At 45.0% G+C, this 17,935-nt stretch overlaps 2 protein-coding genes across 3 annotated transcripts in view; one reads left to right on the top strand and one right to left on the bottom strand.

Annotated features, from left to right (window-relative positions):
• LOC119969930 (ribosome biogenesis protein NSA2 homolog) overlaps nucleotides 1–2,590 on the bottom strand; it is a 25,505-nt gene extending 22,915 nt beyond the window's left edge. The window contains exon 1 of the mRNA XM_038803898.1: nucleotides 2,482–2,590. Coding sequence (XP_038659826.1) covers nucleotides 2,482–2,590 — 109 coding nt within the window. The remainder of the gene's footprint in view (nucleotides 1–2,481) is intronic.
• Nucleotides 2,561–17,935, top strand: part of gfm2 (GTP dependent ribosome recycling factor mitochondrial 2) — a 68,306-nt gene continuing 52,931 nt past the window's right edge. Inside the window, exons 1-3 of one of the 2 annotated variants that reach the window (XM_038805479.1) lie at nucleotides 2,561–2,682; nucleotides 8,558–8,646; nucleotides 14,695–14,783. In XM_038805479.1, coding sequence (XP_038661407.1) covers nucleotides 2,589–2,682; nucleotides 8,558–8,646; nucleotides 14,695–14,783 — 272 coding nt within the window. In that variant the 5' untranslated portion in view covers nucleotides 2,561–2,588. Of the gene's footprint in view, nucleotides 2,683–8,557; nucleotides 8,647–8,724; nucleotides 8,852–14,694; nucleotides 14,784–17,935 lie in introns of those variants that run through there. The other variant, XM_038805480.1, reaches the window with a different exon arrangement.

Genomic DNA, 17,935 nt, shown 5'->3' with positions numbered 1-17,935 from the left:
CCCCCCCCCCCCCCCCCCCCCCCCCCCCCCCCCCCCCCCCCCCCCCCCCCCCCCCCCCCCCCCCCCGGGGCCAGAATTCCCCCCCCCCAGACCCACAGAGCCAGGTCCTGCCGGTACGGACTTGGTTTGATTTACGCTGGCGGGACCTGATGAATACGGGCGGCCACTAAGCCCATCACGTGGCGGAGAATCGCCGGGGCGGCCGCTGCCAATGGCGCGATGCGATTCCCGCCCCAGCCGGAGAATCCACAGCCGGCGGCGGGGCGGGATTTACGCCACCCCCCCCGGCGATTCTCTGGCCCGGCGGGGGTGGGTCGGAGAATCCCGCCCAAGGTGTTGAAAGTGAGGAATTCTGGAAAGAATGCTTGGAGATGCTTTACCTCCTGAATGTAATGATTTTGTGCTGAACTGCCCTGACAGTTAACTCAGACTATCCAATGAGTAGTGAAGTTGTGCAAACAGGGAAGATTCAATGCTCAGTCAGTGCTGAATTATTACATCACAGCCAAGGTGGTGTTGGAATTAGCCTTAAGTTCGTTGATTTAGAGAGGGGTGGAATGGAGTGGGACGATAGATTAAGATTTATGGTTCTCTCCACGGTCTAGCCATCTTCAATGGGCATAAACACATGCAGTTGTCATGTAAGGACAAGATTGGGCTTGTCTGTGTTTGTCCCACCCAACCATCAATAAAATAATCAGTCAATACTTAATGCCAAAGCGAACAGATTAATAATATTGATTTGAACAAGACACTGGAGACGAATAGTCTTCATAAAACTGCTCAGCAAAGGAATCAGCGCTTTAGGAAGAAAAAGCAAATAAATGGATTGCTGACTCGACTTTATTAAATGTGAAAATTCTATGATGTCAGATACACTATAATATCTAATCTAAGCTAATGATTTATAATCACGGGCTAGAACAGTGTACAACATTAGCCGCGAAGGTCTGATTAAAGACTTAGTTCCAGGAGAAGTATGAATGAAAATGAGGATTAAATTATATCTAGTTTTTAAGCGTTACTGGCAGGACCAGCATTTATTGCCCATCCCAAATTAACCTTCAGAAGGTGGTGGTGAGCTGTCATCTTGAACTGCTTCAGTCACTGGAGTGTAGTAGCAAATACAGTGCTGTTTGGGAGGGAGTTCCAGGATTTTGACCGAGCAACAGTGAAGGATCGGTGATATGTTTCCAAATTATGGAGTTATCCAAGTTATCCAAGTTGTGTGCTACCGGGCAGCATGGCAGCATAGTGGTTAGCACTATGGCTTTACAACGCCAGGGTCCCAGGTTCGATTCCCGGCTTGGGTCACTGTCTGTGCGGAGTCTGCATGTTCTCCTCGTGTCTGCGTGGGTTTCCTCCGGGTGCTCCGGTTTCCTCCCACAAGTCCCGAAAGAAAATTCGGACATTCTGAATTCTCTCTCCATGTACCTGAACAGGCGCCGGAATGTGGCGACTAGGGGCTTTTCATAGTAACTTCATTGCAGTGTTAATGTAAGCCTACTTGTGACAATAAAGATTATTATTAGTTAGGATGGTGTGTGACTTGGAAAGAAAATTTCAGTGGTGCTGATCCCATGCATCTGCTGCTCTTGTTTTTCTTAATTGTTTAGAGGTCGTGGGTTTTGAAGGTGCTGTCCAAAGAGTTTTGACTAGTTGCTGCAGTGCATCTTACAGTTGGTACACATTGCTGCCATTGTGAGTCAGTGGTGGAGTGAGTGAATGTTGAGATGGTGGATAGGATGCTAATCAAGTGCGTGCTTTGTCCTGTTCATATTGAGTTGAGCGTTATTGGCGCTGCACTCCTCCGGGTAAATGGAGAGCATTCCACCAAACTCTTGATTTGTGTGGATAAACTTTAGGGAGACACGAGGTGGATTTCTCACTGCAGAACTTCCAGCCTCTGACTGGCTCTTGGAGCCTAATTATGGCATGTCCAGTTAAGTTTCTGCTCAGTGGTAACACTGAGAATGTTGATAGTTGGGAATCGGCAATGGTAACGCCATTCAATGTCAGGAGAAAGTAGTTAGAATGTCTCCTGTTGGAAATTATCCTTGCCTGCTATTTCTATGGTACTAATGTTACTTGCTACTAACCAGCCCAAGCCTGAACGTTGTCCAGATCTTGCTGTGTAGAAGCTCAGGATTCGTGATATCTTATTTGCGTCCTTTTTGGGTAAACTTTCTGACACGAACGGTCGGGTGACATGATTCTAGGCTGTTGCTCATGTTGCAGTAAAGCAGCTGTGAAAAAGTGTAGAGTTCCTCAGGTGACTTCTCCTCCACTTTACTAACATCTGTCCACAGCATCTCTCCTCTAACAGCATGATTAAACTTAGAAAGTCAGTGAAATTGGAATATGGGTATGCGCTCATGGCCTGCAGTTCTGGTAGTCTGCTGCAGCACTGTAACTCTCCAGTACGAAACATTGTAGGATTTTTAAAGAAACTTTATGGAGTTCGATGAGATTTCATATTACATCTGCTATAATGTAATTGCAAATTAGGTTCCATTATGAAAACACCACAACACAGAATCTTCTGCTTTTTCTTAGATGTTGATGATGGCGACACAGTGACTGACTTCATGGCACAGGAACGCGAGCGTGGGATTACCATCCAGTCAGCTGCTGTCACATTCGACTGGAAAACCCATCGGATCAACTTAATAGATACACCAGGTAGGCAAGTGCACATTGGGACACTCAACCACATGAGATTGAGTCACTGGCTCCATATAAAAACAGAGAGTTTGGTTCTTAATAGATTAATACTCAATAATATTTCAAAATACTGGTAAATTGTGATTCAGATTGTTTTAAACAGCCACAGATATTCAGATTTTGCATTTGAAATACCCTCAACTCTAAGAACTGCATTCCAATTGAGAGCCCAATCTCGTCCGAGTAGACAATTCCATTTGTAACTAACCTAGTAAGTAACCTTGTGCTTAGCTGTGCTTGGATCAGAATCCAGCTTCAACCATAAAATTTCCTGGAATATTCATCTTCGTCTCCCCAGGGGCAAGATTTCATGTAAAAGAGGTATTTTGTATATTTTTGATTATTTTGTTTTCTTGTTTAAACAACATTAACTGGACCTTGGTAAATAGCCACAAACTAGTTATTTTTATTGGGTGCACTTAAAAATCTTAATCCAAATATCTGATACTTGTGGCTAAATGAATTGTGGGTAGAATTTCCTGATGGGAATTCCCTGAGCTTTCCACGTAACCTGAGTGGAAGATTGCTGGAAATGGCCTTTTATCCCAGTGTTGTGCAGCTCCACTGAAGTACCATTGAGAGATTGAAAGCAGCAGCGTGGAAATTACTTGTGTCTGAGTTCATCAGAATTCGCCCACAGTAAAAGATGTGCTATGTTTCTTTGGAGATTATTGTGAAGTAAGCCCTCTTTAATTCATGCACTTTTCACATTTTAGTTTAATGTACACTTTTTGAAATGCCCACTTTTGTGACACATAATTGTGCAATATTTTAAAATCTGGAGCAAACATTTGAGGAAAGTTAACCGTTCAGCTGTCGATGTTTATATAGCCAAATATACTGAAGGTGAAAATGTAACTTCCTCTAGTTTTACAACCATCTTCCAAACTCTGTTGTTAGGATACTGGACCAGACCCCAACATTTGTTAGGATACCGGGCGAGAACCCTAAACAATTTATTTCAATTTATAAAAATGTGAGGAATGGATACTTCACCCCGGTAGTGATGACTCTGACCAATAGGTATCTTTTATGTTAAAACCAAACTTTAATTTAAACACAGAATTAACCACATCAACATCAAATTAAATGGCTCTACAATTATCAGTTAAACAGTTCTTAGACAAAAAGAAAAACTTAAACTTACTATCTATACCTGCTACTGACTCCAATTAAGCACCCCAATACAGTTCAAATGCCACTTAGAAATAAAGTTAACAAACAGCTTACTTGCTTAGTTGTGTAGAGACTTGGGAGAGAGACCCTTTCAGGAGCAGAATCAGTACAGTTCTGTTCAACCTAGCAGCATTTGTCAGACTTAAATCCTACGGCAAACTGAAAAACTATAGACAGACCTGGCTTTTCCCATTAATTGCATCATCTGTGTTCCACTAAGATGTCACATGACTTTATCTAGGACTAAATACAGCCCCTTATAAATTAACTACTCCAGGAATCTCCAGCAAGCATAACAATATTTAATTAGCCCTCTATATGTAAACAAGTAAATGGTTAGAAGCAATCATGACCTCACCTTTTAAGACTCCTTAATTATAGCTTGAGCAGATGCACAATCTGGAAAACGTAACCTAGTTTTTTTTAACAATATTGCTACAACAAATATATACCTAAACTCAGGATTTCGATAATATTACTGTCACAAATATAAAATGTAATATGGGCAGCAGGGTAGCATGGTGGTTAGCATAAATGCTTCACAGCTCCAGGGTCCCTGGTTCGATTCCCGGCTGGGTCACTGTCTGTGTGGAGTCTGCACGTCCTCCCCCGTGTGCGTGGGTTTCCTCCGGGTGCTCCGGTTTCCTCCCACAGTCCAAAAAGATGTGCGGGTTAGGTGGATTGGCCATGCTAAATTGCCCGTAGTGTCCTAATAAAAGTAAGGTTAAGGGGGGGGGGGGTTGTTGGGTTACGGGTATAGGGTGGATACGTGGGTTTGAGTAGGGTGATCATGGCTCGGCACAACATTGAGGGCCGAAGGGCCTGTTCTGTGCTGTACTGTTCTATGTTCTATGTTCTATGCTTGTTGGACAGAATGCAGTTTTGTGTAAGGTGGTTTTATAGGGACGTTGTCTTCAGACTGAGATATTTTGGGGAAAGAAGGTGGGAGAACAGCTACTTTGTGATGGTTCTGCCGTATACATGGAACTGAGATTTGTTAACTCATTGAATGTACGAACATACGAATTAGGAGCTGGAGTGGGCCATTTGTGGGCCCTCGAGCCTGCTCCACCATTTGATAACTACACTTTTCTTTCTACCCCCATATCCTTGACTTTCTTGTTAGTCGACCTAATTCAGCCTTAATATTCAATAACCCTACCTTTACTCCTCTCTGAGGAAGAATCGCACAGACATGTGAACCCTCTGGAAAGAATATTTTTCCTCATTTATTTTTAAACTGTGCCCCCTAGTTCTAGGAAACATCCTCTCAGCATCTACCCTGTCAAATCCCCTCAGGATCTTGTATGTTTCAATAAGATTGCTTCTGATTCTTTTAAACACCAGTGGATACAGACCCAGTCTGTTCCAATCTTTCCTCATAAGATAATAATCTTTAATAGTGTCACAAGTAGAATTTCACTAACACTATAATGAAGTTACTGTGAAAATCCCCTTGTCACCACACTCTGGCGCCTGTTCAGGTGCACTGAGGGAGAATTCAGAATGTCTAATTCACCTAACAGGCACGTCTCTCGGGACTTGTGATAGGAAACCGGAGCGCCCAGAGGAAGCCCCCGTGGACACAAAGAATGTGCAAACTCCACATGACAGTGACCCGGGGCCAGGATCGATCCCGGGTCCTCAGTGTCGTGAGACAGCAGTGCTAACCACTGTGACGCCCCCTCGGCCCCCTTATGCCCTCGGTCCTGCCAGCCTTGCAGTGCCACCTTGGCAGTTCCAAGGTATCTGGGTGGCACCAGCAGTGCAAAGGTGTCACCCTGCCCAGATGGCAACCACCTGGGGGCCTACGATCCCTTGGGGCCCCACCTCAAATGCCGTTCCGTCTGATCCCCATTTCTGGGGACCAGTACTAAACGCTTCCTGCTTAATGGCTCCGAGGTAAAAGGGTTAGATCCCAACGCCTCGGGTAGCACGGTAGCATAGTGGTTAGCACTATGGCTTCACAGCGCCAGGGTCCCAGGTTCGATTCCCGGCTTGGATCACTGTCTGTGCGGAGTCTGCATGTTCTCCCCGTGTCTGCGCTGGTTTCCTCCGGGTTTCCTCCCACAAGTTCCGAAAGATGTGCCATTAGATAATTTGGACATTCAGAATTTTCCCTCTGAGTACCCAAACAGGTGCCGGAGTGTGGCCACTAGTGGCTTTTCATAGTAACTTTATTGCAGTGTTAATGTAAGCCTACTTGTGACAATAAAAAGATTATTATTGTTAGATCAGGCAGGCTGCATGTCAAAGTGAAACTAGCCACTGACTCTAATATGCAGATTTTCCAAATACTGATCCCGCCCACAATTGGCAGGATTCAGTTTGCGACGTTTCGCGAGATCCCATTAGATATCACGAAGCGTGGTGAGCCTGGTAGATCCTGGAAGAGGCCTCTCCTGGCATCTACCGGTCGTGGGTGAATAAGGCGTGGCGCGGCCAGTAGATCGTATTCTTTATGTCCTCTTTACAATTTATTTTCCTACCTATATCTGTGTCACCAGCAACTATTTAATAACTATACATTGAATACCATTATCCAAGTTATTGGTATAGATTATAAATAGTTTGACAGCGAATGGAGGCTGCTTCGTGCAGGGGCACGAGCTTAGCAGTCCTGGTCACGGCGCCTCTGCCGCTTCCACTGGCACGGTACTCCACCAGCCCGATAGTGGCGGCGGCTCTTTGGTTCTGGAGCCAGTGGAGGAGGCATGTAGGGGAGGTAGGAGCATCGGTGTGGACCCCAATCTGCGGCAACCACCGATTTGCCCCGGGGAACATGGACGGGGGGTATCACCTGTGGAGGAGGGCGGGGATTGTGAGAATGGGGGATCTGTTCCTGGAAGGGAGCTTTCCGAGCATGAGGGCGCTGGAGGAGAAGTTTGGGCTGGCGAGAGGGAACAACTTTAGATACTTCCAGGTGCGGGATTTTGTACGCAGACTGGTGCCGTCCTTCTCACGTCTCCCGCCGAAGGGGAGGCAGGACAGGGTAGTTTCTCGGGGAGAGGGTAGAGTCTCAGACGTCTACAAGGAGCTAATGGGAGCTGAGGATACGCAGATCAAGGACCTGAAGCTTAAGTGGGCAGAGGAGCTCGGGGGGGGTTGGGGGGAGAGAGAGATGGAGGACGGTGTCTGGGCAGAAGCCCTGAGCAGAGTAAACACTACCGCAACATGCGCCAGGCTCAGCCTGATCCAGTTTAAGGTCGTGCACCGGGCCCACATGATGGTGGCCCGGATGAGCAAATTCTTCGGGCTGGAGGACAAGTGTGCTAGATGCGCAGGAGGGCCGGCTAACCATGTACACATGTTCTGGTCAAGCCCTAAACTCAGGGGGTATTGGCAGGGGCTCGCAGATGTCATGTCCTGGGTATTGAAAACTGGGGTGGTAATGAGCCCAGAGGTGGCAATCTTTGGGGTTTCGGAGGACCCGGGAGTCCAGGAAGAGAGAGAGGCCGACATTCTGTCCTTTGCTTCCCTGGTAGCCCGGCGACGAATATTGTTAGCATGGAGGGACTCAAAACCCCAGAGGGCTGAGGTATGGCTATCAGACATGGCAAGCTTTCTTGGCCTAGAGAAAGTCAAGTTCGCCTTGAGAGGTTCGTTACTTGGGTTTGCCCGAAGGTGGCAGTCATTTATTGACTTCTTCGGAGAGGAGTAAGCGTCAGCAGGAGGGGGGGGGGGGGGGGGGGGGGGGGAGAGAGAGAGAGAGAGAGCTAGAGCTAGAGTAGAGTAGAGTAGGGGGATATTGAGGCAGGTCCGTGCGTGAACAGAGCCGTGGTTTGCATTATGTTTAATTTGTGTCTTGCCTTTTTTTTGTACTGTACAATGTCACTTTTTCTATAAGCCTAAAATACCTCAATGAAATTGTTTGTTTAAAAAAAATAGTTTGAGACCCCAGTGGATCTCTGTGGCATTCCACTCATTACACCTTGCCAACCTGAAAATGACCCATTTGTTAGCTAACTAGTCCTCTATCTATGCTAATACTATCCATCTAGTAGGCACCATTTTAAAGTCAATGTGACACTGAACCATTCTTCAACAGTGACTGCACTTAACAACGTTACTTACCATGGAGAACGTTGAGATGGCCTGCAATAGTGAAAGGCGTTATATAAATGAAGGACACACTAGTGCCTGACACGTTTGCTAATTGTAAATGTATAAGCTGAATGAAGTGCAATTTTTCTGGGATAAAAAAGGAATGATTTCCTTTGCAGGGTGAAAATGATTCTGTTCAATCTGCCTCATTTAGATATCTGAGAGAGCGCCATATAATGACTGCTGGTGGAAAATGGAAACTGGTAATTGGAACTTCACTGCAAAACAGAAGAAATGGAAACAAATCATATATCAATGCAGTCAGTTACTCACAGATTTGAGGTTAATTTGGAGTGCAGATAGTGGAGATTGCAGGCACACTAAAGTTCTAAAGCACATTTAAAGATTTGTACCTTATGAATTTCAGCTCTGAGGGAGCAGTGAAAGGGGATCTATTGAAAGGGGGTCAGCTGATACTTTTAAAAATAAAAGAATCATGTACATTTCTTTTGCTCTCCCGCCACCTCAGTTCAGTTAATGTTCATGTGCTCAGTGAATCATGCCCTTTGCCCCTAAACTAAATCTCACTTTAGTGAATTTTCACTTTTGTCAGGTCACGTGGATTTCACAGTTGAAGTTGAACGCTCCTTACGTGTACTTGATGGAGCAGTGGCAGTGTTTGATGCTTCAGCTGGTGTGGAGGTGAGCAGGATTTTAAAGCAGCAGTTCATTTTACTGTATTCTTCCATGGAAAGCTGACAAGCTCTGTATCTTTCCCAGTGGCCATGTTCAAGGCTGAACAGTGAGATCAGCAGGCATTGTATTCAAACTCAGTGACTCTCCAGTCCACAGCTAATCGGTCACGTATGCTTTCCAGGAACTGACAGCTAGAATCCAGGCACTGAGGGTAATTATTAAAGCCCTGCCACTTTGTGGTTGGTATCTGCTAACTAAGCACGGCGCTGCTTTCAAACCTTATTTGGTTGTTTGTTGGTATTGTTGAGCCCCACACCACAAAATGGTCCTGAAATAACACCAGCAGAAAAATTCTTAACATGCTAATCCTCTGCTGTGTTGGTGAAAATGCATTGAGGTAAATGGGTCAAGTGTTGACCAGCATAACTGGGCAAACTATCTCAGAAATGGTGTGGGCTGGCTGCTGAGTTGAACTTGGCACAGAGGTGGAGTGAATTGATGTACCAAATCAGGGAATTCAGCCACAGTTGAGTTCCTGGTTGCTGCTCTATTCTTGTGAGAAATCAGCAAGTGAATGCTGGGGCTGCCACACTGCGAAGGTAGGATAATTAGCTGGGGACTGGCCCTCTTGGCTCTGCAACTGGCATTCTAATAGGCTGCTTAAGAATTGTATTGCAAAGAACTAAGGGCAGTCCTGCTGTCCTTGCCCATGAATGGTGCAGGAAGCTCAATTAGGAAAAACTGGGACAAATAGCTTATTTTAAAAAAGGTGTTGCCCTCGCTTACAATACAGAGAAAATATTTCAAGATGTAACATCAAATTGGATATTGATGCATTTTCCTTGGCCTCTTCGACTCATTGATTGCTGCAAATTGTGTCTGTTATCGCATTGATCATTTTCTCTCCGAGCAGATGACTCATTGAAACTTATAGGAAGATCACACATTCTGGTTGCTCTCTATATTTCTTGCCATTGTTTTACTGAAAAGCTTTTATCAAAACTTTAGATGACAAAGCAAATTAAAATCTATTTCGGAATGCAGTAATGGAAATAAGAAACCCAGAGATTTCTGCGACTATATTGCAACCATTGAATCTATTATTAAGAACATCTCAACAATCCACTTAGAAAATCACAATATGATCAGACATGGAAAATGTGGTTCAACGAAAGGGAAGTCAAGTTTGACAAATTTATAAGAGTTTTAAAACCAGTAACAAGGAGGATAGATAAAGGAATCCCAGTAGATGTAGCATACTTAGATTTCCAAAGAACATTCAATTAGGTGTACCACTAAAGGTTAATATGCAAGATAAGGAGACACAATGGTGTGGTGGTATTGTCACTGGGTTTGTAATCCAGAAGCCCCAGTTAATGCCCTAGGATATGAATTCAAATCATGGCAGCTGGTGGAATTTAAATTCCTTAAGTTTGGAATGTAAAGCTGATCTCCATAATGGTGACCACGGCAATTAACATCAATTGTAAAAACCCATTTGGTTCAATAATATCCTTTACGGAAGGAAATCTGTCATCCTTACCTGGTCTGGTGTACATATGACTGCAGACCCACAGTAACGTGATTAATGTGACTCATGGCTGAACAAGCCACTCAGTTCAAGGGCAGTTCTGGTTGGGCATCAAATCCTGGCTTTGCCAGTGATAGCCACATCCCATGAAAGAATAAAGAGAAAAAAGGTAATACTGTATATTAGTATGAATCGAGGATTAGTCAATATATAGAAAGAGTAGGAATAAACAGTATTTGCAGTTGACAGGCTAGGACTGGGAGAGTGCTGCGAGGATCAGAAACCTCCGCTATTTACAATCTGTATTAACTCTTTAAATGAAGAGGGACTAGGTTCTCTGGCCTCCCAGCTTCGTGTTTCTTGGTGGTGGGAGGCGGCGTGCTGTTCGCTGGCAAGTGGGATTCTCTGTTCCCGCCGCTGTCAATGAGAATTCCCATTTGGGCAACAGCATGCCAGCAGGAAACCCGTGGATGGGGGTGCATTGCTGGCAGGACCAGAGAATCCTGCTGACAGCAAACAGCCAGAGAATTCCAGCCGAGAGCAAGTAATGTATCAAAGTCTGTCAACGATACAAAACTAGGTGGGAATGTAAGTTGAATTTCTGGAGGCTACAAAAGAGGCAGCTCACCACCTCCTTTGCAAGGGCAATTAGGGATGGTCAATAAATGCTGCCCCTGTCTGTGATGTCCACATCCGAATAATTAATTTTAAAGATATAGGTTAAGTGAGTGGTGTTGTATCTGTAAAACCTCAGATACTTTCGACCAGTTTGCTTACTCAAAGGTTTCACCGAGGTGTCTTTATTAACGAGGAGAACAAACCACAAACACAAGTTCAAATTTAGCAATATTTATTTAACACAATTAACCCTTATATTACCCACAAAATACACTAGAGATACCCAAAACCAAAGGTGGCTTGGTAGGGCTATGGATTTGAACTCTGCATTCTTCTGGTCCGTCTTCACGAAGGTGGTTATCGATGGCAGTCCCTTTCCCCTTCCCCTTTCCTTTATTGAGGAAAACATATTATTTTTGTAATGTGTTGTCAATCTAAGCATGCCTACGAAAAATACTGTAGTTCATAGAATCCCTACAGTGCAGAAGGAGGCCATTTGGCCCATCGAGTCTGCACCTACCCTTGGAAAGAACACCCTACCTAGGCCCACGCCTCCCCCACCCATCCCCATAACGCAGTAACCCCACCTAACCTTTTGGACACTAAGCGGCAATTTAGCATGGCCAATCCACCTAAACCACACATCTTTGGACTGTGGGAGGAATCTGGAGCAGTTACTGGGATAAAGTGCAAACTCCACACAAACGGTTAACCAAGGCCAGAATTGAACCCAAGTCCCTGGCACTGTGAGGCAGCAGTACCACAACTGTGCCACCATCAATTGATAGAACTCTTCAGTCTTGGCTATTAATTAAAGCAATACCAAATAGAACTTGCCTGTGCTATAGCATTGTAAGTTAATTTGGTTCTTTGAGTTGTGAAGGTACTAAAACGGATTGACAACATCACTCCTGTGCAACATTTGTGTATACTCTCCATTTTTATGAATAGTAAATTGGGTAAAAGCAGTATTTATCCCGTTGCATCAGAGGATGGCTACAGCACAGATGGGATCCTTCAGCCCATTGTGTCAGTGCCAGCTCCCTGCAGGAGTCACTCAGCTAGTCCCATTTCCTTGCCTTTCCACATAGTTCATCTCTTAATAAACATGTAACTGAGTTCCTCATCCCTGAAATCATTCCTGTGAATATTTTTCCCACTCTCTAATGCCCTTGCGTATGGTGCACAGAATAGGACACAAGCTCCAGCTGAGAACAAACCAGTGAAGGTCCACCAAAGCGTCCTTGCTTTGCACTCTTTGTCTTTATTTATAAAGCTTAAGACCCCTTTTTCTATTTTAACCACTTTCTCAACCTGCCCTGCACCTCTCGAATGTTTATCTCTATCCTCCACACAGTTAGTAATACTTCAAATTTTGAGTAATCTAAAAATTTTGAAATTGTGTCGGATACACCGGTCTCAGTCATTAGTATATATCAAGAAACGCAGGGGTCAGAATACCAATCCGGGGAACCCCACTATATATTTTCCTCCATTTGGAAACCATTCTGCACCACACTCTGCTTCTTACCCTTTTTATTCTATGGGCTTCACCTTTGCTGGCAAACCTGATGGGTGGCACTTTATCAAAAACCTTTTGGAAATCCATGTACGCCACATCAACCGCATTACCCCTGATTCTCTCTTTTTATTTCATTCGATAAACTCAATCAAATGATTTAAACACAATGTGTCTTTCACAAATGCATGCTGATTTTCCTTAATTAATTTACATTGAATGACTGTTAATTTTGTTCCAGATTATTATCCAGTGTACTTCTACCGGGTAGCTATAATCAAAGAGATAATCAAGATTTGGAACACGCCCTATTCACATATTTCTCAAACGCTTGGGGGATTTTAATGGAGTCCCAAAAAGTGGGAAACTTGGCGAGTGGGGGGATTTGATTTGGCAAAATTTCAATTTTCCAATCATGGGTTGAGAGGCAGAGATAAAGTCAGTTACATGTTGTGCCTCGCACCAGCCTGCGGAGGGCTCTGATTTGTAATACGTTTGCATACAATTCATACTTATTAGCATGAAACCTTTTTTAAATTATGTCCTGCCTTCAAGATAAAGTCAGCAGCACAGCAGAATCTCATGCCACCTAGTTCACATTTATTTAAAGTTTAAATAAACTTTGGAACAGGCAAGGGTAAGTCAGCAGTGAGGGAGATGGGTGGCGCTGGTGGAGTGGGGTCAAGGACCTGGAGGACTGGAAGAGGGATCCAGGAGGGGAACAGAGGGTGGAATCAGGGGCATTGAGGAGTGATGTTGGAAGGGCCGATGTCCTGGGTGTGGGGGAGTGGAGGTGTGGTGGGAGCTGTCAGTCAAGGTAAGAGGGGCTTAACGGGCAGTGTGAAAGGACAACACGGCGCAGTGGTTAGCATTGCTGCTTCATGGCGCCGAGGTCCCAGGTTTGATCCCGGCTCTGGGTCATTGTCTGTGTGGAGTTTGCACATTCTCCCCGTGTTTGCGTCGGTTTTGCTCTCACAACCCTAAGATGGGCAGCACGGTAGCATTGTGGATAGCACAATTGCTTCACAGCTCCAGGGTCCCAGGTTCGCTTCCGGCTTGGGTCACTGTCTGTGCGGAGTCTGCACATCCTCCCCGTGTGTGCGTGGGTTTCCTACGGGTGCTCCGGTTTACTCCCACAGTCCAAAGATGTGCAGGTTAGGTGGATTGGACATGATAAATTGCCCTTGGTGTCCAAGATTGCCCTTAGTGTTGGGTGGGGTATCTGGGTTGTGGGGATAGGGTGGAGGTGTTAACCTTGGGTAGGGTGCTCTTTCCAGGAGCCGGTGCAGACTCGATGGGCCTCCTTCTGCATTGTAAATTCTATGTGTCTATGTACAGGGTAGGTGGATTGGCCATGCTAAATTTCCCCTTAATTGGAAAAAATGAATTGGGTACTCTAAATTTATTTTAAAAAGAAGAAAAAAAAGGGCATAATCAGTACTGTTTAAATGTGTCCGTGTACCTCGGGGTATTTACTAGACATGTCCTTGCATGGCTTTGAGTTCACCAACATCTCAATTATCCCCATAATTGAAGAATGATCTCCGACAATGTCTTTTACAATGTATGGAAGAGTGGGCTGGCTGAGCCTGCAAGTTCAGCCATGGCTCATAGAGTGGTGTGTACCACACTGGACACTAGCATGAACCTCAATAAGGAATGAACAAAGAAACACAACATTGGCCTGAATTTCCTGCCTCCCTGCTAGTGGTTTTTAGTGAATTTGAAAGAATAGGATTGCCTCTGGGTTCCTGCATGCCCCAGACTCGCAGTGATGTTATGCTGGGGCTAGAAAGGCCTTAGAGGGGATGCCCTACCCTTGCCCCAATTGGGGTCCGTAGTGGCCAATTTAAGGACGTTTCCTGTCCAGCCTTAATTACTAGGCTTGTAGGATTATTTACCTGGCATGGGGGAAGACTAATAAAGTCTAATCTAAACTCAATAAATAATAACGATGCACACGTGAATAAAGTGATACCAAAAAATGTGAAATATTTACAAATGAAATTTAATTTTGAAAAATACCCAATCGTGCCACCTTTATGCTCTTGGGTCTTGCATTAATAGCAATGGAGTTAGAAGGAAAGTTTTGGCTGTGATGTAGAGTTGTCCTGGAGGCTGTTTTATTGCCCACCTGTAGGGGCAGCATTACCAGCTGAAATACTTCCCCCAGTGCTGAATCACACGTGTTTTCCAAGTTGCTGCCTGTATTTAAAACTTTAATTGCAATCTTGTGGGAATCTTGGCATGCCGTGGAGAATGGCACTCTTGACAAAATTGCCCCTCATAATCTCCTAAAGGGTGATCTTTTACATTAAATGTATTACACCTTAAGCACATGGTCGTCCCTTAGCTCGCAGACTGATGCCATTTGGTTTTTTTTTAGGCACAAACGCTGACCGTGTGGCGACAGGCGGATAAACATCGCGTTCCTCGTATATGCTTCTTAAACAAGATGGATAAATCCAGAGCCAGGTAACAAATTCAACATCCACAGTAAGAAAATGGAGTCTTAGTCATTTGCATGATGGCTGGGGAAAAGGAGCACATTCCTACTTGGGACTCACTTGTAGCAATTCCCTTGCCCGATAGGTACGGCATTAACTGCACATCAATCTAAGTTGCTTCTAACCTGTTGCAACAACATGTCTCAGCCTCAATATCATCTTTAAAGGGTTAAATTACAAGGAGGCACCTGGACCAAATGGATACACGTTAAAATCTTTAACGAACTGAGGAAGTTCAGGTTAATATTTTCAAAATATATTTTTGGATGAAGGAGGAGGAATTTCTTCTCTCAGACGGTAGCAAATCTTTGGAATTTCCTCCTCCAGAGGGTTGTGGAAGCTCAGTCATTTGAGTATGTTTAAGATAGAGATTAACAGGGATCAAGGGCTATGGGGATAGTGCGGTAAATGGCATTGCGGGGGAAAATCAGCCATGATTAGATTGAATGGTGAAGCAGGCTCAAATGGCCTACTCCTGCTCCTATTTCCTATGTTTCTCAATACAGTCTATACTTATGAACTGGAGGATAAAAAGAGAAGGAGACTCAAATGGGGGACTATAAATTAGTTCATTTCACACAAATATCGGGCCAAAACACCCGGGAGCGTCAATTAGGGTGTTGTTAAGATTCACGGAAACAGGCACTATGGATCGTAGTTTTAGATGCCAGGGTGCTGCATTTCTTGCCTGTTGCACCTGTGAGTTGAGCATTCCTGGGGTGCGAGGTTCAGGAAAGAAAATGCTATTGTCTCTAGGATACTGGACTGAAATATTTTAGTTTATTTTGAAAGACTGTGGAAAGACTACTTCACTCCAGGGGTGATTGCACAAAGAAATAGGAATTTGGTATTTTAAAACCAAATTTATTATTAATGCGATATACTGCCTGCTGTGATAGTGGAGTCGGACACTTTAGGAACTTTCAAGCGGTTATTGGATTGGCACATGGAACACACCAGTATGACGGGGAGTGGGATAGCTTGATCTTGGTTTCGGACAATGCTCGGCACAGCATCGAGGGCCGAAGGGCTTGTTCTGTGCTGTACTGTTCTGTGTTCTGTGATATTAAACTCTTTAACATCACACTTGAAAATAGCTTGGAATTATCCTTTGAGCAATACTACTCAATACAGTAAATACAGTATCCTTAATTACCATCTCTATGCCCGATTAAACAACAAGAAAGTAAAAAATATACAGCTCTCAATCCATCCTACACCTCAATGGCACAGGGTAATACTTGCTTTCCAGAACAGATTTGACTCCTGTTGGATCCCCTGCAGACTCTGGCTGGATGTCTTCAAAAGCTGTTTAACTGGTTTCAGCATCTCCCTTGACCTCCGACAAGTCGGCACTGCTTTAAATACTGTTAATCTTTTTTTAAACTATCCTACTGTGGGAGAAAAATATTTTAATTGCGGTCTAAAGGGTAGCCAGATTAGAACTCAACTCAAAAGCTTATCTCAAAATGTCCAAATACCTTAGCTCCACCCAGCTGAAAAGAAATTAACACTCCAACCTGAAAACACATTAACTCCCCAGAGACACCCTGTAATCAAACAACAGTGCACTAGCCCAGGCTTTTGCAATGCACTATAATTCTATGAATGGTCAGTTTCACCTCTGGCAGCGCTGTAGCACAGTGGTTAACACTGTTGCTTTACAGCGCCAGGGTCCCCGTGTTCGATTCCCGCTTTGGTTACTGTGTGTGCGGAGTCTGCACATTCTCTCCATGTCTGTGTGGGTTTCCTCCGTGTGCTCCAGTTTCCGCCCACAAGTCCCGAAAGACATAGGGCGGGATTCTCCGACCCGCCGTGCTGACATCGCGCATGGCGAGGGGGCGGAGAATTGCCCAAAAAAGCCCCCACGCCGGCACGTGATTTTCCGGCGACCAGAGAATCACCGCCATTCGTGCGCGCGATCGACACGACGCCGGTTGGGGACCGTTGGAAAAGGCCCCCCCCCCCCCCCGGTGATTCTCCGATCTCGACAGGCCGAGTCACGCTGGCGTGGTTCTAATGTGGTTCCACCCGGCGGGACCTCGGAGTCGCGGCTGATATGGGCGTTATGGTGTGGGGGGGGGGGGGGGGGCGCGTGATGATTGGACACCGGGTGGGGGGGGGGGGCCTCGACGACAGGCAGGCCCGTGATCGGGGGCCAGCGATCGACGGGCCATCGCGATCCGGGAGCGACCTATCTTCCTCCGCACGGAGGCATGCTAGGCCCCTGGAGAACGGGGAATCACCCTGGAATTTCGAGGAAAAAGTCCAGAATGATTCTTGCCCGTTTTCCAGCAGGCGTGGGGACTTAGTCCCCAAAGGGAGAATCTCGCCCATGGTTGTTAGGTGAATTGGACATTCTGAATTCTCCCTCGGTATACCCGACTGGGTATTTTCTGTGGATTTTCACAGTAACTGCATTGCAATGTTAATGTAAGCCTACTTATGACAATAATAAAAATTAAAAGCTTTCTGTTCTTCCAAAACAAGATTATTTTAAAAACATGACCACTGCAGTGTGACAAATGGACGACTTTAGGGATCTGAGATTCTATGCTTTGGGCAATTTAAGGTTTAAAAGCCTGGGGATCGAGTTTGTTTGACTTCAATGGCCATTTAAAAAAAATGAAATTCTGTTTTGCAGGGCCTGGGTGTTTTAGCAGCCAGAAGGTGAAATTGACAAAGGAATGTGTTTTTCAGCCTAGGTTAACTGACTGTGGTTTGACTTGGAAGGTCCCTGGGGAGTTAACGTGCTTTGCAGCCTGCAGAGATGATTTGTTTTTTCAGCTTGGGGAGATGAGGTCATTGCTTGGTGGAGCCAAGAAGTGCAGAGAGACACTTTATGAAGCTGTGGATTGAGGCAGTTTTTGGAGAAAGCTGTGGAGAGAAGGAGTTTTGTGGATAAACGTTGGAGAGGGGAGTTGAATTCTGACCTGCCTGATGTTGCGTCCACAATTCTCCCAAACTTAGATAGATTGATGTGGAGATGCCGGCGTTGGACTGGGGTGAGCACAGTAAGAAGTCTTACAACACCAGGTTAAAGTCCAACAGGTTTGTTTCAAACACGAGCTTTCGGAGCACGGCTCCTCCATTCACCTGAAGAAGGAGCCGTGCTCCGAA

Source organism: Scyliorhinus canicula, chromosome 8, assembly GCF_902713615.1.
Source record: "Scyliorhinus canicula chromosome 8, sScyCan1.1, whole genome shotgun sequence".
NCBI lineage: Eukaryota > Metazoa > Chordata > Chondrichthyes > Carcharhiniformes > Scyliorhinidae > Scyliorhinus > Scyliorhinus canicula.
Note: the sequence above shows the minus strand (reverse complement) of the source record. Positions and strands in the feature narration are given on the sequence as shown.